The 27247-nt window shown below is 39.8% G+C and overlaps 2 protein-coding genes across 4 annotated transcripts; one reads left to right on the forward strand and one right to left on the reverse strand.

Annotated features, from left to right (window-relative positions):
- Window positions 1–6261: 6261 nt before the first annotated feature.
- On the forward strand, window positions 6262–7791 carry LOC134668398 (protein FMC1 homolog). Of its 2 annotated transcripts, XM_063525881.1 has the most exons (3): window positions 6332–6404; window positions 6482–6545; window positions 7178–7791. In XM_063525881.1, the coding sequence occupies exon 3, from the start codon at window positions 7186–7188 to the stop codon at window positions 7510–7512; it is 327 nt and encodes a 108-aa protein (XP_063381951.1). In that variant the 5' UTR covers window positions 6332–6404; window positions 6482–6545; window positions 7178–7185; the 3' UTR covers window positions 7513–7791. The 2 variants fall into 2 exon arrangements, with proteins under 2 accessions (XP_063381950.1, XP_063381951.1); XM_063525880.1 differs by having other exon boundaries at window positions 6262–6404; window positions 6482–7318.
- Window positions 7792–8649: 858 nt separating this feature from the next.
- Window positions 8650–25068, reverse strand: LOC134668399 (short/branched chain specific acyl-CoA dehydrogenase, mitochondrial). 2 transcript variants are annotated; one of them, XM_063525883.1, is made up of 9 exons: window positions 24953–25068; window positions 21239–21359; window positions 16368–16468; window positions 14610–14816; window positions 12735–12905; window positions 10569–10732; window positions 9924–10068; window positions 9275–9410; window positions 8650–8841 (listed from the first exon to the last, which is right to left on the reverse strand). In XM_063525883.1, the coding sequence occupies exons 1-9, from the start codon at window positions 24983–24985 to the stop codon at window positions 8663–8665; spliced, it is 1257 nt and encodes a 418-aa protein (XP_063381953.1). In that variant the 5' UTR covers window positions 24986–25068; the 3' UTR covers window positions 8650–8662. The 2 variants fall into 2 exon arrangements, with proteins under 2 accessions (XP_063381953.1, XP_063381954.1); XM_063525884.1 differs by lacking the exon at window positions 21239–21359 and having other exon boundaries at window positions 24953–25037.
- Window positions 25069–27247: the final 2179 nt, after the last annotated feature.

Below are 27247 nucleotides of genomic sequence, written 5' to 3' on the forward strand. Positions count from 1 at the left end.
TGTTATAGCATTCCTGTCACTACAAATATTTGATATTTGATATTTGATATTTATTGAAATTAAATTTTACAGCATTACAGCTAACACCAATGCACTGTAAAATTAAGTAGTAAAATTAAGTACCTAAGTAATAATAGAGCGATTAATAAGCTAGCTATTGGATGTTTGTTCGCAAAAACGTAAAAAATCTTTAACAAGTTTATGACTTTCGTCGGCAAACAAGTCGGAGTTAGCTGCGAAAGATAAGAAATTATTAAGAAGTGTCCGGGAACGGACAATTGCAGAGTACTGGTGTGCAGTCGTGTGAATGATTCCATTATCTAGGAGGCGATGGCTGCGACAACGTAGGTAGTTGTCGGGAACAAAAAAGGTAGTCGTTTTTGCCACCAAGTCTAGGCAGTCTGATTCTCCCCTTAATATTTTAGATATAACAGACATTAGATTAACATTACGCCTTATCTCGAGGGAGTTAAAGCGTAGCATACCCAGTAAAAATTTGGTTGGGTATAGAAAGGGGTAATACCCGTAAGTTTTCTTATATAAGAAGCGGAGAAAAGCTTTCTGTACCTTTTCTAAAAGCAAGGTGTAGGATTTTTCATGCGGGTTCCAGATTAAAGAGCCAGATTCAATTTTACTTCTAACTAGTGCAAAGTATAATAGCTGAACTACTGTGGGATCATTAAAGTTTTTCGAATTACGGATGATAAAGCCCAGTTTTTTATAACAATATTTAGCGAGAGATGTTATATGCTCGTTAAAAGTAAGTTAAAACAATATATCACAGGCACCTTCTGGGCGAGCTCGCTCCATCGTAGGCCACGTCTACGCCTCGGCTAGTTTGTGGCCATGAGTAAGCCCATTCATAAAAAAAAAAATCTTTTAGGTTTGTATATGACGCGTAATGCTATGCAAGGCGAATGCTATGCAATCCGCGTCAATATGAAGTATATTTTTTATACGCTATGTGACAACAAATGCTATACAATTCGGATGCATAAGCATGTCTGTCACATGACGTAGTCAAGATGGGATTTTATATGACATCGCATGTTATAGCATTCATACATCGTGCTCGATGGACTTGATGGCTGAGACTTCTGACTTCCTAAGGGCGCGATTTTTGCTCTAAAGACTCATTTGCTGACCTCTTCAAACAATTTTCTTCTTCTGTTTTGTTCCCTCTTTGCTTATCATTGTAATATTGAGTCCATCTCATACATGCCCCATGCCAAGCACATTCGCTGTTCATTCGACCTCAAATTATATGATACTACCTACAAATTATGCGTTGGAGACCGGCTCTAATCTAAAGGCCCAGTCATGGGTCTCATAGCATGTTGTAGAGAGCCGAGTGGCAATGTTGAGCTCTCTTAATGAGAGGTTTGTTCTTCTAGCTGTCCAAGGTATACGCAGCATTTTACGCCAACACTACTTCTCAAAAGTGTCAATATGTACCGCATTTTTTTTTTTTGAATGGGCTTACTCAAGGCCACAGACTAGCCGAGGCGTAGACGTGGCCTACGATGGAGCGAGCTCGCCCAGAAGGTGCCTGTTCACTCTTGATTTGAAGGTTGCCGGGTTATAAGAACACGGAAATATAGACGCCGGCAGGGAATTCCATTCCTTGGCAGTTCGCATAAGGAAAGTAGAAGCAAAGCGCTTCGTGCGAATTGGTGGAATATTTACCATGTAAGGATGGAAACCGGCCGTGCGTCTAAAAGTCCGATGGTAGAATGGGGACGGTGGTATAAGCTCGTGTAGCTCTTGGGCACACTCCCCGAAGTGCAGCCTGTAGAATACGACAGGCTGGCGACTTTCCGCCGATGGGCCAAAGACTGAAGCTTAGCCGTTAGCTTCTTGTCGCCAATCATCCTCCTGGCTCTGCGCTCCACTGAGTCCAAAGCGGCGAGTTGGTATTTAGCTGAGCCATCCCACAGGTGGCTGCAATACTCCATACACGACCGGACTTGAGCTTTGTAAAGTGTTAGAAGCTGTCCAGGTGTGAAGTATCGCTTCACCTTATTTAGGACGCCCAGCTTTCTGGCCGCAGTTTGAGCTTTAGACTCAATGAAGCTGCCGAAGCTGAGGACTGAACTCAGCTCCATGCCGAGGAGTTCCAGACTGTCGGCAATAGGTACAGATGCACTCCGGAAAGAAGGAGTCAGGTCGAATGGACTCCGTTTTGCGGAAAATAGACACGTCTGCGTTTTGGAGGCATTGAACGTGACCAGATTGTCATCACCCCACTGGGAAACGAGACTAAGGGTCAAGTTCATTCGCTCAACCATGGCCTCTCTCTGTGAACGTATATCCTCCCTGCTGTCCCCTGCACTAGCCAAATATCTTTCAACAACCGTACTGTCATCTGCATAACCTACAATGCTGGGTTGCAGCATGTCGTTAATGTGGAGCAGGAAAAGGGTTGCGGAGAGAACAGACCCCTGAGGAACACCAGCGTCAATGGCCATGAGGTCCGAAGAGCAGCCATCAATAACTACTCTGATCGACCGTTCACTCAAGAAATCAGATAGCCAGCTACAAAAGTCAGCAGGGATGCCGTATGCAGGAAGCTTGCTAAGGAGACTTGCGTGCCAAACCCTGTCAAAGGCCTTCGAGATGTCCAGTGAAACAGCAAGCGCTTCACCGTTCCTCTCGATGGCCTCGCCGCAGCAGTGCGTGACATACGCTAAAAGATCCCCAGTAGACCGACCTCGGCGAAAGCCATACTGACGGTCACTGAGCAGATCATTTGCTTCGAGGTATGCCAGCAGCTTGCCGTTAAGTACCCTTTCCATGACTTTACAGAGCATGGAGGTAATGGCGATTGGTCGGTAATTGCAGGGATCAGCACGACTACCCTTCTTGGGTACTGGCTGCACGTTTGCAAGCTTCCAGGATTTCGGCACCGTTCTTGTTTGGAGAGAGAGGCGGTACAGGCGTGTCAGTACAGGAGACAACTCAGGCGCACACTGCTTTAGTACACGTGCAGGTATACCGTCTGGTCCATTGGCCTTATTCACGTCAAGATTCTGCAGAGCTCGGCGTACCTCTTTTTGATGTATAGCAATTCTCTGCATAGAGGAACTGCATTGAGGTAGCGTAGGTGGAAGTTTTGAGCCTGCATCTAGCCGTGAATTGCTCGCAAACAGAGAAGCAAACAAGTTAGCTTTCTCTGTCGCGGAGTGGGCCAGTGTCCCATCAGGTTTCTGCAGAGGTGGCAATGTGGGTCGGCAGAAGTTGGATTCGACCGCTTTCGACAGGGACCAGAACCGCTTGCTACCAGGAGGGTAGGAGGCGAGTTTGGCCCCTATTCGACTGACGTGGTCGAATCGAGCCTTTTGAAGCACCCGTTTGCAGGACTTGGCAGCTGAGTTAAAGGCTTTTTTCCTCGCGCGAACCCTCTGTGCTCCAGCTTTGGTATCGCGGGCTAATACCCAAGCCTGGTATGCAGACTGCTTAAGGGCCTCGGCTCTAGCACAGTCCGAATTGTACCATGCTCGGGTCTTGTGATCGAGCGATAGGTCGGAGAACGGAATGAAATATTCCATTCCCTGCCGAATCACATCAGCAACAGCCTCAGCAGAACAAGAGGGGTCACCCGAAGAAAAACAGACCTGCTGCCAGGGGAAAGACGCAAAGAAATGCCGCATCTCATCCCAGTCCGCTGACTCGTATCGCCATACTCTCCTCGTGCCCCTAGGGCAGAGATCAGGAGGAGAGTGGATCGACACGGATTTCACTAGACAGTGATCGGACGATCCTAGCGGAGCTGAGACCGAAACCGAGTGCCTGTCTGGATCAGTTGTCAGCAGAAGGTCAAGGCAATTGGGTGTATGGTCAGTAACATCCGGTATCCGCGTCGCAACATTTACCAGCTGGGTAAGGTTTAGGGATACAGCAAATTTGCGCGCTTCCCTCCCAGCGTGGCAGGTATTCTTGAACGGGAACAGCCACTCCTCGTGGTGGGCGTTAAAGTCCCCAAGGAATACGAGTTGAGCCGCAGGGTACCGCTGTTGGGCTTTATCTGCCATCTCAGTAAGGTGGTCAAAGAGCCTAGTTGTCTCCTGGTTTCCGCTGTGCGATCGGTAGACACAGGCATACAGAGTTTTCTCTGAGCCCGAGTCAACCATAATCCACAAAATGGAAAACCCGGCAGCCTCAAAGCAACGGAGACGCTTGCAGCAAATGTCATCGCGGACGTACACACAGACCCCAGCACGTGCTCTGAACTTATGTTCCAGTGAGTAGCCTGGGTAGTTGAGGTACGACGCGTCCGCTGGGGTTTTGATTTGCGTCTCCGTCAAAAAGAATAGGTGCGGTTTTTCGGTTTCAAGATGGTGGTGGACCGGATCGATATTTGAGTGCAACCCCCTGATGTTGGTGAGGTGCACTTTCAATGGGAGGAAGTGCAGCCGGTGTTTAACCCTATTCTTTTTCCTTTTCGACTTCATGTTTGTGGAGTGTGGGATGGGTGAAAAAAATGCCTGTCGAGGTGTTGTGTTTACCAATTGGATCACTTGAGCTAATCCGGACAATGAGGAGCTCACTTGGAGACTGCGGGGACGCCCGAGCCCCCCTGAAATAACCCACCGGGTCCTCCCGTCCAGTCGCCATCTGGCACGGTGGAGCTATTCCAGGATTTTTCGCTAGGTGGCGGGGCAGCCTCTCGTACGTGGCTGTCGTACAATTGGGCCCCCAACTTCCTGCGGTCGGCCACCGGCAAGACCGTGCCTCGGATCCCGCTACCCTCCAGCGTGAGCCGCTCGGCCCGACGTCACTCAAGAATCCAAAAACCGGCATTATGCAACACAACTGACAGCCAATCATCCCCCAAAGGCACTGGTACTCCCGCACATAGACGAAACGCAGCAAGGCTGCTTGGCGCCTGACTCCGGCGGGAGGGTGGTAGCAAACCAGGCGGCCCCTTGCGGGACCTACCACCGCTGGTTTGGACGTAGTTTAAGGACATACCCGGGTCCAAAGGTCCGGGGGCATTACACTTTTTCAGTCCCCTGTAACGCACCGCCGCGTTAAGTTCTGGACGTAAAGCGTCCACCACTTTTCCTGCCAAGCGATGATTCACCCAACTTTATATTCTTTTTCGGATGCATCTGCACCAAATACAAGGCATGAAATATACACAAAATGATACCACAAATGCGTGTCATAAGGTGCTTACCTTGTGGGAGGTGATCATCGAGCGCCAACAGGCTACAATTCACAATTATATGACCAAAACTATGACTTGAAACGTAATTATTTCAATAATAGGTATACACATTCATGCCTCACTTTTTCACATTAATCGTTATCAAAATTTTACTGTAGTGTAATTAGCAGCAAGTAAACACGTTTGTTTGTTAAAACACAATGAAAAACTTAAAGAAATTGTAAGAAAAACATTAATTACGATTTTATAAAAATACGTCAAAATCGCTATCGCGCACGAAATTGACCCAAATTACATGTGTCCACTCCCAGACGCACCTGCCGGGCTACTAAGGGAGCTGCCATACAAAGACGAATGCTATAGCATCTGCGTCACAGAAAGGGGGGCCAATTTGGAGACGTCACAGGATAATTTTTAACTTCGATAAAACTATGTAATATGGCAGTACGCATTATTTGACTCTGGTGACTGGTAGAGGAAAAGTTGATGAATAATATTATACTGTGGTTAAGCGGATTGATAAGCATTGCAACGAAGAAATTTAAAAAGAATAACGGATGCAATAGCAGGCGCGTCACCAGGAGGAGTACAAAAACGGATGCTATGCAATCCGCGTCCGCGAACGTGTTAAACAAAACGGAAATATTTGACAACTGATATTCAATGAATATTATTCATATGCTCTGGCAAACCAACTTTGTCAGTAGAAAAAGCCTTGAAATTCAAATTTTCTATGGGAGCACAACCCTTCGCGCCTACATTTAATAAAATTGCTGCCTTTTTCTACTTCAACTTCAATTTCACCTTCATCGCGTAACCAAGTCACGTGGCCAGTCCGATTCTCATACCATGATTAACATGTGCCAAATGCCAAACTAAATTTGTGTTATTTCTATCTAAATCCTAATCATTTAAATTCAAAATGGCAAAAATTATTAAAATGTAATAAATAGAATCGTGGATGCCGTATGCTGAATGAAATGCGCAACGAAGCGGAGCATGAAAAACGCTTCAGCTGCGCCTAAAATTTTGGCTTAAAGAACTCGCATCCAGGCCATAATTGTTAAAAAAAAACGCCTAAAATGGCTAAAATGTCAAAACAGCAAGTTGACAGCGATGGTTTTCAAATAGTTTCTTCTAAGCGTTTCTCCAAAAATAAACAAACAAAAATACCTTCTAGGGAGTCAAAATTTGAAGAACAAGAAGCTATCATCGACGTCGATAAAGCGATAAAGTAATTAATTGAATAATAAAATGTGTATTTGAGGTTAGGTTTCAATGGTATTGACTTACGTATTTTTCAATTTTCAGACGAATACAGTCAGCAGCGGATGATTTAAGAGCCTCTGATTATTGGAAACACGTGCTAGAATCTGTGAGTACAGTATTAAGTAGCAGAAAACTAAAAACTATCGTTTGCTTTGGGCTAGGCCACATTGGAGAGTGTAACATTTCAAGATATCAACTCGCGTTATTATTGTGTTTAAAAGACTCACTTAACTGTTCTGACGTCCTGGTACATGATCCTGTGTTTTACAAAAGTGAATGTACTATATTGGATAATTTAGAGCTTCAAGTTATAGCAGAGAATACCGAGGGAGGTTATGTAATATCAAAACACGACCCAACTCTTCTATACTTACCACACTGTCCAAAACAATTAACAAACAACTTTCTTTGGAGTAACTGGGGCCCTGAATTAGAAAACTGCATTTTGATTTGCAATAGTTTTTCCTCATTGGTAGAAAATCTCCCGAACAGAATTTTAAAAGAAACTGTACCGTTTATAGCTAAAATTAGTCCATTTGTGTCTGAAATAATTTTAGAAAACAATTTTGTTTACACTGATATTTTTAATGATACATCTATACATCATTTCCCAAGCATTAATATAGAAAAGCTAGACAAAGATTTTTGGATAAAAGGTGATAAACCGAACTACGAAAACACTGAAGAATTCATAACCTCTCTTATGGTGGGAAAGTTAAACATTTGATTTGTTTGAAGGTGTTACCATGGCAAGTATCACATCAAAGCCCGTTCTTGTAACACTACGGCAATTGTTGTCCGAGATCCGTAAGCAGAGCTCAACGAAAAAACTGGCAGAAAATCAGATGGTTCGTTACATTTTGGACCAGTACCGTAAACACCAAGTAACAGATCAGCAGCTTTGCAAAGCCATTGATGAGATGCATTTTAAAGCGAGAAGCTATTATGACTACCTGCATCACTCGAGGAGGTATAAGGAGATTAATATGGAGTTTAAGGGAAAGGGTGAAAGAAGCGTGGAGGATACCGCTAGAATGGTTGGTTTCAAGCTTCCTCATGACCCTAAACCGTAATGACCATTAACAACTAGGCGTGGGCGAATGGTGCCTTTGCCCACAGCCTTAGGGGGGCCTGGCAAAGTCAACCTTACTTTTACCTTGTGAAAACACATTGAAAAGGGCCTCACAGATGTGGTTTTCGCCTATGGCTAGATTGGCCATCAATATCTAGACCCATTGAAAATGTAGAGACTTAGAAACAAGAAAAAATTCTTTCTTTGTAGAGAGCTCATACTTGTTTATCATCATGTTACAAATAATTATGAATTATGTAAATAAATTATAGTTACCATATTTAGTATTTTATTTCTCCCATTTAAAAGTAGTGTGTTAAGATTTACAATATTTAGGTGTCCTTACCTCCGCTTGAACTACATATGAGTTACAAAAGGGCATATTTTTGTATGGTGTTCATTGAGAGCAAGCCCTTTTGAAAAGACTCTCCTCATATTAGATAACACCCTTGTAACTCAGCCATAATTGAGGAATTCCTCAACTAGCAGCGCCATCTTTTAGTTAGTGACAGCACCGACAGCTGAGCTGTGACAATGACCATGCAATATTATGATGACATCAACCTGATCTGATGATGGAGATCCAAGAGCCTTCCTTGAAACAATAAGAACTAGTTGATTAAACCACACAATCTTACTAAGTTTGGGTTTACTTTAATGATCTCAAATTGAGATTCTTAATTTAGTAGTTAAGTATGTATTAATGTTGTAATAATATATGCATAATACCACCCTGCACCCTTAGAAACGGTGTGAGTGTAACGGTCTGGCCACGACATTGCGCGATTGGCTTTGGCTAAGGCGATAACCATGGGTTGGAGCGAGACACGTCGATCGGACCTTTCGTTCCCAACTATGGTTGTCGCCTTAGCCCAGCGGTCGGCAACCTTTTAGCAGCCAAGGGCCACATAGCAGTTAACGAAGTTGACGCGGGCCGCACTTTGTTAATATTTATGACTTTATCAGACATCAGACATTTGTCAATATCATATACAAAATAGCCAGGGGGGCTCGCGGGCCGTGAGAGGTTCGCGGGCCGCTTGTTGCCGACCGCGTTGCCTTAGCCGAAGTCGCGCAATGTCGTGTCTAGGCCGTAAGGTCTGGACTCTGGTTATGAAGAATAAAGAAAAAGCAAGTCATTGTAACATATTTTATTGTGTGTATTCCTTCTCAATGAGCTTGGCGATGGTCTGCAGCTGCATATTGCTGGTGCCCTCGTAGATGGTGCCGATCTTGGCGTCGCGGAAGAACTTCTCCTGAGGGAAGTCGCGAGTGAAGCCCACGCCGCCCATGAAGTCGATACATTTTGAAGTCAGATGTTGGGCGATTTCTGCAATTTTAAAGGTTATGGCGACATTGTAATGAAATAGTGATTGTAAATTTTTTTGTGGTACCAACTTTTATGCCCTCATAAATCCTATCTGAACCTAAACCTATTTTAGTCGTAAAGTTAGAAAAACCGGGCAAGTGCGAGTCGGACTCGCGCACGAAGGGTTCCGTACCATAATGCAAAAAAAAGGCAAAAAAAAAAACGGTCACCCATCCAAGTACTGACCCCGCTTCTTCTACCTAAGCCTTTTCCCATTATCTGGGGTCGGCTCTTCTTGTCCTCTTTCTCCACACAGGACGGTTTTGTGCAGTTCCGGCGTCAATATTTGTGTTTTTTAGGTCATTTTGGACCGTTGTCAGCCAAGTAGCAGGGCGTTTTAAGAATTTAATATCAAAAGCAAATATAAAGCCAGGTAATATCAAGAGTTAATTACCTGAAGCGAAGTATTTAGCCATGGCAGCCTCCTTGACGAAGGGCAGGTTGTTTTCCTTTAGCCTAGCCGCGTTGTAAGTCAGGAGGCGGGCTGCCTCCAACTCGGTTTGCAGATGGGCGATCTGGTAGCTGATACCCTGAAATAACAAACAGCGAATCGTATAGGTACTCCATAATGAAGAATGTCAATGTGAAACGTTTTGAAGAACAACATTTGAGGGAGATGGTTGAAATGTCACGAGACTTAAGAGGCAGACATGGGCACACCTAGTGACCTAGCGAGCAGATTGAGGGATTCACACACAACTTTAAATTTATTCGCGTATTATTTATTAGTATTCCTCATGATGATGTGTTCCAAATTTCACCGAAACGTAAAAGCCAGGAATTAAGTACTTACTGGTAATTAATTCTCGTACAACATAAAACTCCAAGAAGTGATACCAGCATATCGTAATACGCGTTTACGATTCTCTTACGTTACGACGCCGTGTGCTGAAGGCCTAAGAAGAGGCAGACAGTTACGGAGTAGGCAGTCCAGCATACGGCTTTCAAACCGAAAGTGGGAGTGATATCACTTCTCGGAATTTATGTAAGTACGAAAATTAGGTACCAGTAAGTGCTTTCCTGGCACAGGCACAAATCCTCACCTGGAATGAGTAGATGTTCTTTCCGAACTGCTTTCTCTCCAAAGTGTAGGGGATAGTGGCGTCCATGCAGCCCTGGCAAAGCCCGATCATCTGCGAGGCGATGCCGATGCGGCCTTCGTTCAGGAAACCGGCGGCGTACTTGTATCTGAAGTTGAAAAAGATGGGATTTTGTACATATTAGGCCCAAAAAATGATGTAAGTAGGTATATCGGAGGAATTAAAGTGTTAAAGCGGTGACTATGAATAGAATATGGTTGCGAAGGACGGATCATATTAACAATGGCATAAGGGATATTTAAAGCCGGTGGGCGATGTATGTAGGATGTGAGCAGATCCAGATCCAGATGTGGCGTTGACGGAGGAGGTATATGTTCAGCACTGAATCAGCACAGTCTACTCTTGTCCCAGAATATATACCTACTTATTACCTACCTATGGAGTTAGATTAACAGTTACTCCAAAACTTAACCTAACCTAAATCCGTGGAACTAGAAGCTATAAGTTTAGTCTAGGTAGATTTATTGCGGAAATCATATCATTGGTTAACATTGGTTATATCTGAATTCAGATATGCCTGTGGTAGCCTTATCATGTCCTCCCAAAAAAACTTCTAAAATTGCCAATATCATCAAGATACATTCTTACCCGTGTCCGTATTCACCAAGAATGTTGCCTTCCGGCACCCTGACGTTGTCGAAGTGCACCATACAAGTGCCAGACGCGCGGATGCCGAGTTTGTTCTCTGGTTTGGCCACCGACAGGCCAGGGGTGTCGCGCTCTACGATGAAACAGGTGATGCCTTTGTAGCCCTGAAAAAAGAGTAGTTTAGTGGATTTGGAAGTGAATGTCGCGCTACCCCCTCTGCCACGCATACGGTAATTTACTTCATGTTCGAGTCGAAAGTGTCTTTGTGTGACGTCCGTGACTTTGAACGGACCAATCACGGCACGGGTCTTCGCTCACCTTGTCCCGCGCACCCCCGCATTTTTGGCATCATCGGTTGCTTGAAATAATTATTGCTCTAAACTCGGTCGAGAGGATTCCTCGTCTATGTAGTTGAGTTATCAAAAAGACCCCCCTCACATCAGTCTAATAACAGATGTTATGTAATCTTGGGGTTTTGATTATTATAATAGACAAAGGATTACTAAAACGAGTAAAAGTTAAGAGTAGTGTAAATTATCAGCAGGAAATCATTTGACGGCTGAGGTAGATGGCGCTGTATGGCGTAGTTTGTCTATTTATTAACTTATTAGATATTAGGCGTACAGGGATGGCAGTCTGCAAACCGGCCTTATTATAGTTATTAAACTACTGAGAATACCTACCTTAAATATTAGGTACACTCAAGTTTTAATTAATTATCCATTTTGTACAGTCGCCATCAGATATATCAGAGCGGCCAAGGTGCTCACAAATATCTGAACACGCCTCTATCTCTACCTTGTCACAGTGAGAATAGTATGAACTCTCTAGCGACTTTCATATTGATTGTCACTGTGACAATTAGGTACGAAATGGGTCATAAATTAATACTTTCGACTTTACCTACTTCCTTAATTATTATGTGATCGTTATTAGTTATCTTTCGGATACTTAAAGGCCTTTAAATGTATTATTTTAAGTACAAAAGTTATGTACATTTATTTAATGATTTCCTTATCATAGTAGGTGATTACGTTTCGCTTTATCGCAGTTCTATTGACCGAGTCAACACTATCTTTGCCCTGTTTAAAAACATGTGATGTAAGAATTTACTCTTGTGAATGTATTTTAACCATTGGATTAACCTTGTATAAAACAAGTTTATATCATAACGTATTTCCATTAGAAAGTCATTCGGATTTATTAATCCGAATGACTTTAGATTATATATGTAGGTGGTATATGGTATTCCATGGTATATATGGTATGCCATATACCACCTACATTATATAATCTGTGATAATTCCTAGAACTTTTTTTAAGTACTTAGAAATTCTAATTAGTGTCGTACAGATGTCGTGCATAATAGTTTTCCATCGCATTTCCTCGGAAACGTTCGTATTTGACATGCTAGTCATGCTACTTCAGTCAACCTTAGTATTAGTACCTACTTTTTGTGCTACACGTTCGTACGTTTCCGTGATAATACGATGAATAACAATTATGCACTTAATCTTATAATTACTTATAACTTTTGTTTTGCCCGTAGTTTTGTTTTGCCGTTCTAAATTATCCATACCTATATGGATAATTTAGAATTGGACTCGTGAAGGCTGTATTCTAGTGTCAATGGCTGTATGACATAAGAATAATTTGCATTGATTTGAAGCAATTAACATTATAATCGCAAAATACGCGCGTGAACGGATATGGGGCAGTGTTTCCAAGTAATTGTTTACGCTTATGACCATATACATCCAAAAAACAAGTAAAAACTATAATAACCTAGTATTTTTAATTCATATACTGGGGATTATTTTACAATAAACATAATTATTAATACACGAAATCATTACCGCACCAAATACCCCGATGTAGCTATGCTTTACATCACCTTCTTCATCCTCGATAGGTACCTCATGACTGAGGGTCGCGACCACATGAGACCGTTATTTTGTGCACCAAGCGTTATTTTGTGCACCAAGGCTCTCCATTCTGCACGATTTTCCGCCTTCCTAATAATAGGCGCCTGTGTAGATCCCTGGCAGGCCTCCTATAGTGTCCACCCAGCGGCATCACCTAGACTCATGTATATAACCATGGGATGAGGAAGACACAATTGGTCGCTGAGAAGACTTGTGTCGCTGTGATGACAAGTAATGTTACCTTGGAAGGATCAGCATTGGCCATAACTAAGAACACTCCAGCCACATCCGAGTTGGAGATCCACATCTTGGAGCCGTTGATGACGTAATGGTCGCCATCTTTCTTGGCCACGGTCTTCAAGGCGAAGGCGTCTGATCCTGACGTCGGCTCCGTTAGGCAGAAACTGCCGGCCTTTAAAAACAAATGTTAATAATAAGATTGAGAATTATTTACACCACTGGGTATTATAGAATAGATAGATAATATTTATTTCTGATTGGAAATTTCCATGTTATTATTCCATAAAAATAGCAGAAATTCATAAAAAGATCGTCAAGTGTATATAAGCAAAATTTAAAGAATAATAAAAATAATAGTAAATTGTGAATCAATAATGTCAAAAATAAATAATAGTTTGTATAAGTTTTGTTATTGAATAAATTATTTCACAAAATAAAATAAAATAGAAATCAAATTAAAATGTCGTAAAACTTAACTAAGAGCAAATTGTAATTGTAGGTATCCTTAAGGTAATATCGCAACTGGATTTACTGAATATAAATCATCTTTACCCTTGAAAACACTTTACTTCGCATAAAACGTCAGAGCGGCTACCGCGAAAACCGAAATTCGCAAATTGCGGGGATCTTTCTCTTTTACTCCAACGAATTAAGGCGTAATTAGAGTGACAGAGAAAAATCCCCGCAATTTGCGAACTCCGATTTTCGCGGTTATAGCCCTGGGCTGATAGAGAGACATAATGCTTTTCGTTGTCGAAGCGATAGCGATTGTAACCTTGGCTAAAGCGGGCATTACATTATACAATTTGCAGAGCGCTAATTAAGTGTTGCTCGGCGAGATAAAAAAGAGCTTGTTCATTACACTACACTAGCTAGCGACGCTAGTTAGTGTCTTATTTTCATTTCAGCAGTGATCATCGTTCGAATCGAACGTCGCGTTTCGGTCGAAGGTCGCGTTTCAGTCGAATTCTTTGCACATTTCGAGAAGCACTTAGTTACCATAATTTCTAATGTCTTTGTATTTGTAATCTTTATGTTTTTTATCCCATAAAAATGGCATGTCTTTATAAAGTTCATGATTGAAGAAGAAGATTTTAGCAGTAGGTACTTCCTTTTCCCTAGTCTGTGGCTGCGTCATTTTGAACTGAAATGCAATAACTAAAACAATAAAACATCCATCATACGCGTGTTCGAGTGCGTCGGTGGCGTGCCGACAACTGACCTTACACAGTAAGCGCTGAGCGCGCTAAAACCATTTACACTATGCGTTCTAGTGCGCTAGATAGCGTTAGTGCGGCAGAGCACATGCGATTGCACTAGATTGGGTCTCTAACTGGCTAACTGTCTTTACACTATACTAAATTAGTGCGCTAACTCAGCTAGCGCACTGCAAATTGTATAATGTAATGCCCGCTTAAACCGGCTGTACTAACTGCACTGATTATTGCATGCAGTGCACATGGGTTGTTATTGTTATAAACCTGTGCATTGAAGTTAAGAGAGGTATTCGCGTACACCGTGACTGATCATGTGTTTAAAATGATGTCTGTAACTGTGTGTACTACGTGCCAACGGAATGTGGGCAATCAAACTTTTCATATTAGCTAATCATACGGTTTACAAATTTTAACCACTTTGGTTGCGACATCAGATCTTGATGGAAAATCTTAGAAGCTAACTCTAGCTTAGAAACTCATCGCAAGAACTGATGCAATTGTACAACGAATAATAAATAGGTACCTATTGGCTTGCAAGGATGGTTGGATAGCTATAAGTAAGGTATACGCGCGCGGAAGAATTACTTCTAGCACACTTTGTCAAGTAACCGCGGGATAAGCCGAAGTGTTTAGTGTCAAATCGAAACTTCGCAACTTACATATTCTGTGCACAGCTTGGTGAGGTACTTCTTCTTCTGTTCCTCAGTACCGAGCTTCATAAACAGCGAGTTGACGAGCGTGTTATGGATGTCCACATACGCTGCGACTGCTGGGTCTACTCGGGATAGTTCTTCGACAACTAGCATCATGGTGAGGAATCCGCAGCCTGAGCCGCTGTATTCCGTGGGGGTTTCAATCCCCATGAGCTGAAAAAAAATAAGGTTAGACCACTGTGAACAAGGTCCAAGGAGTTCCAGACGCTGGTCTAACCAGGTATCTAAAGAGACAGGTGCAATAAACTCAAAACTTGCAGAACAGACAAGGTGAACAAGGTCCAACGAGTTCCAGACGCTGGTCTGACCAGGTATCCAAAGACACAGATGCAATAAACTCAAGAATTGCAAGAAGTGAAGGAGTCCATTGAAATGGTTCAGTTGTATCCGAAACCCACTTGTTCCACAGACTGAATAAAAACTTAACATAAAAAAAAAAAAAAAATATTTTATTCAGTAGCTTGAAAAGCAAATTACAGTACTGCACTGGTGTCTCTTTTTAAGTGAGAAGACACTTGTGCTAAGAGAACACCGCTCTTCCACGCGGTTAGTTTACAATAAGTATATTTTTTTACAAAAATTACAAAATATGACTTATTACAAAAAATTTACAAATGCTAGCATTAATATAACTATTAACTACTCCTTATATTATATTAATATAAATTTAATGTGGTATAGGGTACTTAATATAAAAGAGATGTGTGTGTGTGTGTGTGTGTGTGTGCTTATATATACTTATTTTGAATTAGGTTTTCTATATCGTTGTAGGTTTTAGTTTTTAGCCATTTAGTTAACCTACTCTTACACTCGTATGTGGTGCAGGAATGAATGTCAATGTGTTTATTTATTTGATTATATAGTTTGCAAACATACACCAATGGAAAGAGGAAATATGTGTTGACAGAGACAAATATTAACCCTTCGTATGTCTAAGCACTGATCAGTGCGCATGAATTTTGAATTCATTGTTTAATACAATAGGTTTAAATTCATTCGCACTGATCAGTGCTTACGCTACGTCTTACGTAGGCGAACAACGCGCGAACGCGGCGCGGCGCGGCGCGGCGAAAGCGGCCGCCGCCGCGCCGCGCCGCGCCGCGCCGCCTGACATTCGCGTGCAAATCGCGCCGCACCGCGTTCGCAACGAGATCGCTTACGTAGGACACTTCTATGGGCATCAAAGGATTGATTTCGCCGCGCCGCGCCGCGCCGCGTTCGCGCGTTGTTCGCCTACGTAAGACGTAGCGTAAGCACTGTTCAGTGCGCATGAATTTTGAATTCATTGTTTAATACAATAGGTTTAAATTCATTCGCACTGATCAGTGCTTAGACATACGAAGGGTTAATTAGATACCGTCCACAGTGGGTTAACTGGGTAAAATATACGGTAAGTAACTATTCTATAGACTACTATAGAACTATTTATTGACCGAAGCGTTAGCGAAGCTCTCCGTATCAGCTTGGGCAAAACTGCTTTCGTATGTTCAGATGTTCTCTAATTCTCAACCGATTCTTGTGAAATTTTGTGAGCAGGTTCTATGATTAAATATATTTTTTTGTCGATTCAGTTGTTGGAATAAATTTCATAATGGCGGTGGCATGGGTGTTCGCGAGGTCTATAAACAGCTCACAGAGCCACACTAGTTCTCTCACTTATCGATGTTTTATCTAGAATGTGATGTCGTTATTCGGAATACTTACTCCATTATCAAAGAGCAGTTGTCTGACGCTATCGTCGATTTTGTGTTCGTCCTCCATTTTCTTGACTAAAGGCGCTATTTGTTCAGTTGCCAGCTTTCTAACTGCAAACAAGAGGTTATTGTTTAAACTACTCAAATTGTGCCAGTCTCAACAAAAAGGGTATTTATTATCGGTTGACAACAAGGCGCTAATTCTATATAGCTTCAAATTGAAATCAACTTTATCGACAACCGACAATGTTGACAATGTCACAGTTATTTTCAAGGTTACGGTCAGGAATGGAGCGTAACCATATATGAAATTAAAATTTAAGTCTAATGACATAAGAATTTGGTCGTAATTGGTCCTTCGAACCGGATTTGGTGTAGTGTGTAGTGTAGACGTATTATTGTATACGTAACAAAGTAGAAAAGGTAAAGGAGTCCACTGATTAACAGTCCGCCGGACGGTATCGGCCTGTCAGTTAGAACAAAATTTTGTCAGTTCCGAACAACTGACAGGCCGATACCGTCCGGCGGACTGTTAATCAGTGGGCCCCATAAAAGCAGAATTAAATAAGGTTGAGGTGTTCAATATTACCTATCTTCACATAGGTACCTAGTATCTACTGTTCTTCTGTTACTCGTACCGAGATCTTTTTAAACGCCTAACCCTAGCTTCTGCTTCTCTGCTTAATGAAAGTGCTCTCTAATTGCGATACTATTCGGTATCTAGTAGATCAGGCGTGATGATTCGGCTTGTATGCCATCTGAGAAATTAAGCAAAAACTTAGTTTAATAAAATATATTTAAATTCTAACAGAGCAACAACTACGTTATCTAAGTTTTTATCGTATTTTCGTAGGTCATTATCAATGTTTTATCGCGTCTTCTGACGTGTATTTAAACCCATGAGTATTATTTCAGCGATAAGACCATAACAACATGTTTTCAACTTCAGTTGGGCGCTGAGATTCTAATTATGATAATTATCTAGATGTGGTTGATATTTTGGTGATTGGTCATTATTAGGTTGACGAGAGTTAGTAGTTAGTCCTAGAGTTTAAGTATTGGAACGTTTAAGAATTTTAAGAAGTGACTCTCTAAAAACTCATCTAGCAGCTTAGCTAAAATTGCTATGTAATACCTACGTACCTACCTACCATAGTATCTAACGGTACCTAAATTCTTACTAATTAGACGTCGTGGGTTGTATACTTTTTCCAGAGACGACGTGGCGTGATATAAAAATCTAATATCACATTGAAAGCTAAACTGCGATTTCAGCATTAGTTCTTACCAACATTATATGTGGCATGTGATAGATGTCTCATATTATTAGCTGTAGTAGGTAATACCGGGTGTGGCCTGTAACACAAGCAAATAACTAAAACATAGATTGTATTCCTCATATGGTGACACTTTTGTTCAACAACTTTTAAAAATTATGAAGTATTTAGACTCCCTATTTTTCATACAAAATAAATATTATCTTCAGTGGACGCCATCGCCACGCCATATCTTTGTGATTGACGTTGCTTGTCACGCCTTAAACATAACAAAATTCGCAATACAAATTGCGTCTTCTTTAAAGTGTATTAAAAATCAAACCACAAGTTATTTTTAATAGTCACTGAACAAAACATTTAATGTTGGTCGGTATGAGGGGTACAGCCTACAGTTAATTTTTTTGCTCATATTACAGGCCACACCCGGTATATGATAATGTACTATGCAAGATGACACACAATTCATTCACAAAGGGTTAAGTGATCAATTTACTGGTTGAGCGTGTCAATTGAAAACGATAACAGTTATTTATTTTTATTTATTATAATACGGTAGGAAAAAACTTATGTGATGAAATAGTCTTGGTATCAAGAGGCACAAGACAAGAATAACAATTGAAAATAAACAGATAGTTTAGTAGCTATTAGGGTGGAGCGCGCTTGTATGGAAAAAAATTTTTTTTCGTAGATTCAATTCTTATAGTGCGGAAAAGTTGTCTTATGGTAAGAGTATATTGTGTGATTTTTTATATTTTTTTATGACGTCATCTTGTGCCTCCGCATCACCTTTCAAATATTTAAAGAAGTGGAAAAACGTGACACGTGTGTAACCATCAAAAATGATATTAAAGCTTTATTTCCTGCCTAAATATTTAATTATACAGTTATTGTAAGCACCTAAGTAAACAAATATTTATTAAAAATATAAGTACCAATTATAAAAAAAATATATTGCTTGATGAAATGGGCCTTTAAAATCCATTACGGGCAGCATCAACATCGCTAAAGTGAAAAAAACCGAAATAAAAAAATAAAACATGATATGTATGTATTGATTATTGTATATCATAAAAATATGTTTTCCTTCTACGATATTATCCATTTCCCAGTTAAATAAACCATAATAAATGGTTTCAAATACCTAAGAAGGAACCACCAACACTACGTGAGTGCAAGCAACTTTTACTCTCATATGTATGTGTTAAATATTGTTTTCCTTTTTTTTTAAATGGTTCTTACTTTAGATAAATATGTATTGGAATACATTTAGGTGTTAAAAGAGTTTTTTCTTTTATTTTGACTCCATTAAAAGTTTTGCAATATATTTGAAGACTACACTCTTCTCACCGTATAACCCACTTCAGGACGACAAGATATTAAACGTGATTAATTACAATATAAGTTATATACAACGACAAACTAAGTGTCTTCTGAAACAAAAATAATCAATTTTGATAAATAATTCAGAAACAATATAACTGTGTACCTATTTATAATATTATAATCAATATTTAAGGCCAAAGCGATATATATCCCTCCTCCACTTAATCATCAGATAGAAAACTGGAATTCGCAGAAAATTTCGTCAAATTGGTATCTATATTTTGCAATAGCATGGATTCACTTTCATCGCTGATATAATGAAGACATAAAACATACTTTTTTACCACTACTTGGTCAATTTTACTATATTTCAAATATACGTCATTGCAGTGGATACGGCCCATATTTGACTACTGGTATAGTCAATAATTACTATAGAGGTGAATGTCTGATTGAACTTTTTATTCACCTAAAATAATAACTTTAAATAAAAAAGAATAATTAATAAGTAAAAAACCTAAATTTGTCATTTTAAGTCCAAATAATCCTTAAACAAAGTTGGTGCTATATACAGGACAAAAAAATTTCATACAAAAGTTCATTGACCTTGCGGAGGCACTTACTCCCTTTTAATAGTAAAGTCGTCATAATAACTTCTTATCTTAAACCCTAAAGGCAACTTTTTATCACTATTAGAAATCCAAAATCCAAAAAAAAGAATTTCGCTCCACCCTAGTAGCTATTCATTTTGCAAGATCGTCAATTTGTCGTTAATTTAAGGACGGCAAATTACTTATCTACAAAAGGTAAATTTTTGTTAGCAACAAACATTACACAGTCAAGGACAACGTCAATTGTATAATTTTGTTTTCGATACGGTTTATCTGACAACGTGATAAAAGACACGAGAAAGATAGGCACGGCGAGTAGAATTAAATATTTAAATATATTTTAACACGTTGTTGAGTTTTTGGGCGTGGCTGACCAATCTCTCTACTCTAATATATTTTATTATAGATTACCATAACATTTACATCGACTACATCGTACATATAATCACGTCTATTTCCCGGAGGGGTAGGCGGCAGTGGCGGCGCGTCCATAAAAGCCGATTCCCACCGGCTTGCCTGTTTTAGGACGTTTGAGCAGAGTTGTAAAGGAAACGTGTAAACCAAATTAGCCCCGGCTTGCCTATGGATATGTTGACGTGCCGCCACTAGTAGGCAGAGACCAAGGATTTCCACTTGCTATTATATTTACTTGAGTTATGAATAGGTAGGTATCAAGCCTAAGAAATCATTGTTTCTCGAGTTTTACATTCCATTTTAGTTGTTATACCTAATACAAAACAGTGGTATGGCGCTGATGCATAGCGCATCATTCATGTCAAACATGGAGGCCGAAACATTTTCTAACATACCTAATATGCACACATTATTACATCCTTATCTGAAGTTGTTTGAAAAATAAATAAGTGTATTATTTACATATTTAAATTATTCGGTTTGTTTAGTTAGTTATGTAAACATGGATATTATAATGATCGGTTTCTCGTAGTTTCTCGGCGCCTAAAGTAGTACAGTCAACAACAGAGCTATGAATGCGAAGGCATGCATGAAGGCAAAGTGTCAAAAATATGTATACAGTACTTTATTGCGTGTACATTAAGGTCGTGTATACATATTTTTGGCACTTTGCCTGTATTCTTAGCTCTGTTGTTGACTGTACCTACTCAGCAATAACGGTTCTTTCACTAATTGACGAAACCACATGAAACCTTATTATAAGATTAGAAATAATGTGATTACTGTCATTAGGTATACAAATGCTCATATTGTCACTCGCGTCTCCTAATATACAGGGTGCTTCCTGTAACAGGAGCAATAAATTAAACTAAAGGCTGTACTCCTCAAACTGACCAACATTTGTTCAGCAACTTTTAAAAATTATGAATCCTTTAGACTTCCTCTTTTTAATACAAAATAAATATTGCCTTCAATGTACGCTGACATCAGTGTGTTTGACGTTTCTTGTCAGTCTTGTCACGCTTTTAACATAACAAAATTTGCAATACATTGCGTCTTAGAATAAACTTTAAAGTGTAATAAAAATCAAAACATGAGGTATTTTCAAAAGTTACTGAACAAATGTTGGTCAGTTTGAGGAGTACAGCCTACAGTTTAATTTATTGCTCCTGTTACAGAAAACACACTGTATAAGTATGCATCGACGTACGAGCATAGCTGTCGAGGTCTTAAACAGGAATATAACAACCAATTACTTGTTTCCTTCATAGCCAACTCGTCTTCTGTGAGAACGGACAGAGGTCTCTGTGGGGCAGCGTCTGAGAAACTCTGTGCCTTGGCCGCGGCGACCATGGGAGCGCGCCATTGCTCCAGGATCTGTAAAAAAAAGTTGTTTATGGAATTTTAAGAGGCGTTTACACGTGCGCTTGTACGAATGTATACTTGGTCAAGCAAATCTTGTCAGTAGAAAAAGGCGCGAAATTGAAATTTTCTATGGGACGATAACCCTTCGCGCCTACATTTTTTAAATTTGCCGCCTTTTTCTACTGACAAGATTTGCTTGACCAAGTATATATAGCTTCGTGGAGAGTTATATATGTGTTTTAAATTTAAATAAACTATATCCTATTTCTACGATTTAACTCCATCACTCGGTAACTATTTGATATGTGATATGCAGGTAAGTAATTAAATACGATACCTACATAACCTGAATATTTAGGTAGGTATGTAGGTACAGTCAGTAGTTGCTAAGCGGGCGAGGGTTTCAAAATTACTTACCTTGACACGCTCTTATTCTCTTAACAGTAAAGTCGCGTCAAGATCATTTTGAACACCTGGCCCGCTTTAGCAACTTCTGCTGCTGACTGTACGAGTGTTTACTGTCCCATGAAAACCTATTAGTACCTAAGTAGGTATCTAACATCTAACATATTCAAGGAAAGGATGACTTTATTCTATCGAACAAACAAAACACAGTCAGGTCAGTCAGGCGTGGCTCACTCCGCTATTTCGTCGCTTTGCTACAGGTAGCTAAAAGTCCATCCGTTCGACCCCAATTTTGGGGTTTGCCATAAGCCGCGCGTGGCGCTGTCGCCACCTAGTGGCCATATCTGTGTTGATCGTGACAGACGCGTTTTGTTAGAGAGTGAGTCTTCTGTACCTAGTACAATTATTTATTCTGTGACACAGTGTCCAAACGAGGGCCTACCGCAAACCACGTTCGATGTGTTCCCTTTCTGTCGCACTTACGTTCGAATTTATAAGTGCGAAAGAGAGGCAACACATCGAACGTGGTTCGCAGTAGGCCCTCTGTTGCTTTGCAGTCAAGCCAGCGCGTGCGCACGCTCTGGAATACTAAGTCATCAGTTGTCACTTGTTTTGGTGCCACATCCCGTTGGTATAAAGGTCATCTGTGCATTTAAAACTTTCAGTGCCAAGCGCCCCATTTCCAATACAAAATGAACCCGACCTATAGCCTAAGCAAATTAGAAAAATCTGCGGAATTAATTCGTATAGTTTTGAAAATTGGTACAGGTATACCTTGTGGTGTCCAGATAAACATACTAAAAGTCCTCGAGGGTAGGGGGTGTGCTGGGGGTGTAGAGGGGGGTTGAAGGTACTTTTTTTCATATTTTTGCTCATATCTCGAATATCTGTACGAATAGCATTATAATTACTTAAGACAAAAGTTTTAACATAAAATTTACTACAAATTTGGTTATGTTTATTTTTACTCTGCGATCAATACTTTAGGGGCTACAGGCTGTTAAAGTTAAATAAGTAATTAAAAATAGACGGTTTAAGAAAGCGTCGTTTTTTTGTAATTGTTCATCACAAATAAAAAAATTAGCTTAGAATAAGCAAGCTAAGCAACCTGCTGATAAAATATAAAAAAATAGGCCATATGCATGTCGGGCCATGCTCAGTATAGGGTTCCGTAGTTACCCGTCTGTCAAAATAGACTATTTGCCATAACTCAAAAACAGCTGTACCGATTAGGTTCGCTATATTTTTCCTTGAAAGTATTTACTAAGTTATGTTTTCACGATTTTTTTCATATTTTTTGGACCCATGGTTCAAAAGTTAGGGGAACTAAGGGGTAAATCACAACTTTTTTTCTTTCAGATCGATTATTTCCGAAAATATTAAGTTGATCAAAAAATGGTTCTTGAAGACCCTTATTCGTTTTAAAAGACCTATCCAACGACACCCCACACTATAGGGTGGAAGCGAAAAAAAATTTCATCCCCACTTTAATGTAGGGCAACCACCATAAAAAAAAAAAATCTAGTTTTCATGTTTACATTTGACACGAATATATAAATCAGTTACGCTGACAAAGTTGTAAAATATAAATTAGAAAAAATATTTTTTTTAGGGTGGCTGCCGTACATTAAAAAGGGGATGAAATTTTTTTTCGCTTCCACCCTATAGTGTGGGGTGTCGTTGGATAGGTCTTTTAAAACGAATACGGGTCTTTGAGAACCATTTTTTGATCTGCTTAATATTTTCGGAAATAATCGATCTGAAAGAAAAAAAGTTGTGTTTTCCACTTTAGTTCCCCTAACATTTGAACCATGGGTCCAAAAAATATGAAAAAAATCGTGAAAGTAAAGCTTAATAAAGACTTTCAGAGAAAAATATAGCGAACCTAATCGATTAAGCAGTTTTTGAGTTTTTGCAAATAGTCTATTTTGACGGACGGGTAACTACGGAACCCTACACTGAGCATCACCCGACATGCTCTTGGCCGGTTTTTTTATATTTTATCAGCAGGTCATTTAGCTTGCTTATTCTTAATTAAAATTTTTATTTATGATGAACAATTATGAAAATACGACGTTTTTTTAAACCGTCTATTTTTTATCTCTTATTTAACTTTAACAGCCTGTAGCTCCTAAAGTATTGATCGCAGAGTAAAAATAAACATAACCAAATTTGTAGTAAATTTTATGTTAAAACTTTAGTCCGAAGTAATTATAATGCAATTCGTACACATTTTCGAGATATGAGCAAAAATATGAAAAAAGGTACCTTCAACCCCCCCTCTACACCCCCAGCACACCCCCTACCCTCGAGGACTTTTAGTATGTTTATCTAGACACCACAAGGTATGCCTGTACCAATTTTCAAAACTACACGAATTATTTCCGCAGCTTGCCCAAATTCGGCTTAATTTGACGTGGCTACTAGCGTGTTCTTGGCATTGAATGCGATTGATAGGCCTACATAAAAGAGAGGGTAAGTCTTAGAGCGTATGTTAGAACCTTAGAACACTTAGAACGAAAGTTATCCCATATAAACTTTGATCTCTTGAGGCCTACCGCAAAAAACAGAATTCGTAAATTGCGAGGATCTTTCTCTTTTACTCCAATGAAGGCGTAATAAGAGTGACAGAGAAAGATGGCCACAATTTGCGAACTTCGATTTTCGCGGTTACAGCCCTGGTCATCCCGATTATTCCTGATTTTCTAAAGCTCTTCCGAACAACTTTAGAATCCCTTGCGTTCATCTCACGTTGAAACGCCTTCTTTGGAAATGGTTATGATTAAACAATCATAATTGTAGTACCTCACTATGTACTTACATTGTCTACGCCATAATATTATAATGTAATGATGGTTTTAATAGGTACCTATAACCAATTAGGAACATGCGACGGTCTAAGATTGACTTAGGTACCAACCGTACCAACTATATACCCTCTACACACATTTACTATCTCATTCATTCAGTCAACAAGAAATATCAATGATCGGTAGTTCAGAACAACTCTTTGACAGTTAAACACGTAAAGCCTAATTCTTAATTACTATACCCACATGTAGTATTCGTTATATCAAACCATACTTAGCATAAAAAAAATGGTCACTCACTAAACTGACCAAGTGGTCAGTTCAAGTTCACAACACTAATAACAAAACGTATCACAGACATTTTTTTTAAATTAAACTTTTTAAACGCACCTTATTGGCAACAATACGACGCAATGGGAACATGATTCTCTATTTGTTGCTATTTGCGCGCGCGTTCCACCGAGCCGGTATGAAGACTGGTTACATTCGTCAAAGGCTGGCTTTGATGTTATCTCACTCGCGCGAGATAACGAGTTTCGTTCAATTGATGTTTAATTTGGAATATTAAAATGTTATATTGGCTTGTTGCTGACCGCGGCGCCAATAAGTAATACTAATCCCACCAAAAACATTCTGTAAAAAACTAGCCAAGTCTCGATGGAGCTGCTTGTTTATCTCTAAAAAGTAATGAAATCTAGACAAAGTCGTGCCAAGTCTAAGGTTCCTTACTGCGATTTCTTTATTATTATAGTTAATGTTGTGTGACTTGGCCGTTGAAGGGTACACAAGGGTACAAAACCAGGTGCTCCATGACACCATTGCACCAATCTGTCGCCAGAACCGCTACCCATTGACGATGGAAAATTGCCACTTGGAAGACGTTGATTCAATAACCAGTCAATTGTAGGCTTGATAAAGCTGCGTATTTCAATAATACTTATGTATGGGCGAGCCTGAAACAAACACTTCTTTTTGGTGCAATGGCAGATTGGTGCAATGGTGTCATGGAGCACCAGTGGCCTATTTTATAAAGCTACAAGTTACAATTTACAAGCGGAAGTCTCTTTCTGACCCTATGTGTTAGAAAGAGACTTCCGCTTGTAAATTGTAACTTGTAGCTTTATAAAATTGGGCCCTGGTTTTGTACCCTTGTGTACCCTTTAACGGCCAAGTCACACAACATTAACTATAATAATAAAGAAATCGCAGTAAGGAACCTTAGACTTGGCACGACTTTGTCTAGATTTCATTACTTTTTAGAGATAAACAAGCAGCTCCATCGAGACTTGGCTAGTTTTTTACAGAATGTTTTTGGTGGGATTTCACTTCTTTTTGTAGTGAAAGCGTTGCGAGACACCTTTTTACATGTAATGTTTTTGGTGGATCTCATCTCTTTTTGTAGGCAGTCCTTCTTTTCGGGTACTCATACCCATACTATGTATACACATATCATAACTAAACATATCTTCATTCATACTCACATCGTACATCGTAGTGTACCTTTACTTTACCTACTATTTGTAGGAACTGCAACAGTAACTTTGTAATATCATATATTTATATGGGATTACAAACTTACTTATGCAGTTCTTAGATCTTTAAAACGTGACTGATATTGCAATATTTTTAGGTTTTCCCTTTATGTGGCCATTAAACCCTAACTCTGTACCAAATTTCAGCTCTCTGAGTTTATGGGAAGTACTAGTTCTATTCTGATGATCATGAGTGAGTTTCATAAATGCGAAACTTTGCTTTCGCTTAACTTCGGAACTAAATGACCTACAGACTTGAAATTTTGGATTTTAAGTATGTGATTATAGCTTACTGGATGACCAAAATTTCTGCGTTCTGGTCTTATCCAGAGGTTCTCAAATAGGGGCCTGAAAATGCGGCGAAATGGTTCCAGTAAAGGATGGTACGGCAGTGCTTGCTTCGCGCTCGACTTGGCGGGGGCACTGCCGTGCCCCCCGATAGGTGTCCAAAGTCTCTAGACGGTAAATAATAGGATATAGGGGACGGTATGGAGCTTTTAAGTGATAAACTGATAAATGATAATAAATATTTAAAATCAATTCTAATTATATCCAGGGTGTTTCATTTATCCGAATTTTCGATTTTCACCTGACTTTGCTCGAATTCTTGTTCTAACTGATAAAAAAATATTAAACGTTAAAAAAAATGAAAATCGGTCAACATTTAGAGGTTGCACAACACCAACAAAGATTTTTCAAATAACCAACGACTCTACATCGGAGGGTAGAAAATGGTCTAAGCGGCTACCATCGAAGCGGAGAGTAGTGTGATACTGAGCCTTCTACATATAAATAAATTTTAAAATTAGTAGTAAACTTGGATTTTGGTTACTCCATAAATGTTCTAATTAAGATTTTTCAGTTTTTCCACCGGTTTCCAAAGGAAAAGTGATTTTATCGTGTTTTAGACGCAAAATTCAGTTTTCTCATTCGATTTCAGTATCAGATCAGTATATTTTGTAATTTTAGAACATAGTTCATTTTCACGCAATGTATAGGGTTCTCACTCTTCATTTTCAACTTGTGCAACCTCTAAACGTTATTCGATTCTTTTGAAAATTTAAATAGATAGTTTTTAGGGTGGGGAGACTCCATTGGTGAGCAAAGTCAGGAAAAATATCACAACTTTTTTTTCTCCATACAAAAGTGAATC

The sequence above is a fragment of the Cydia fagiglandana genome, chromosome 10, assembly GCF_963556715.1.
Source record: "Cydia fagiglandana chromosome 10, ilCydFagi1.1, whole genome shotgun sequence".
Taxonomy (NCBI): Eukaryota; Metazoa; Arthropoda; class Insecta; order Lepidoptera; family Tortricidae; genus Cydia; species Cydia fagiglandana.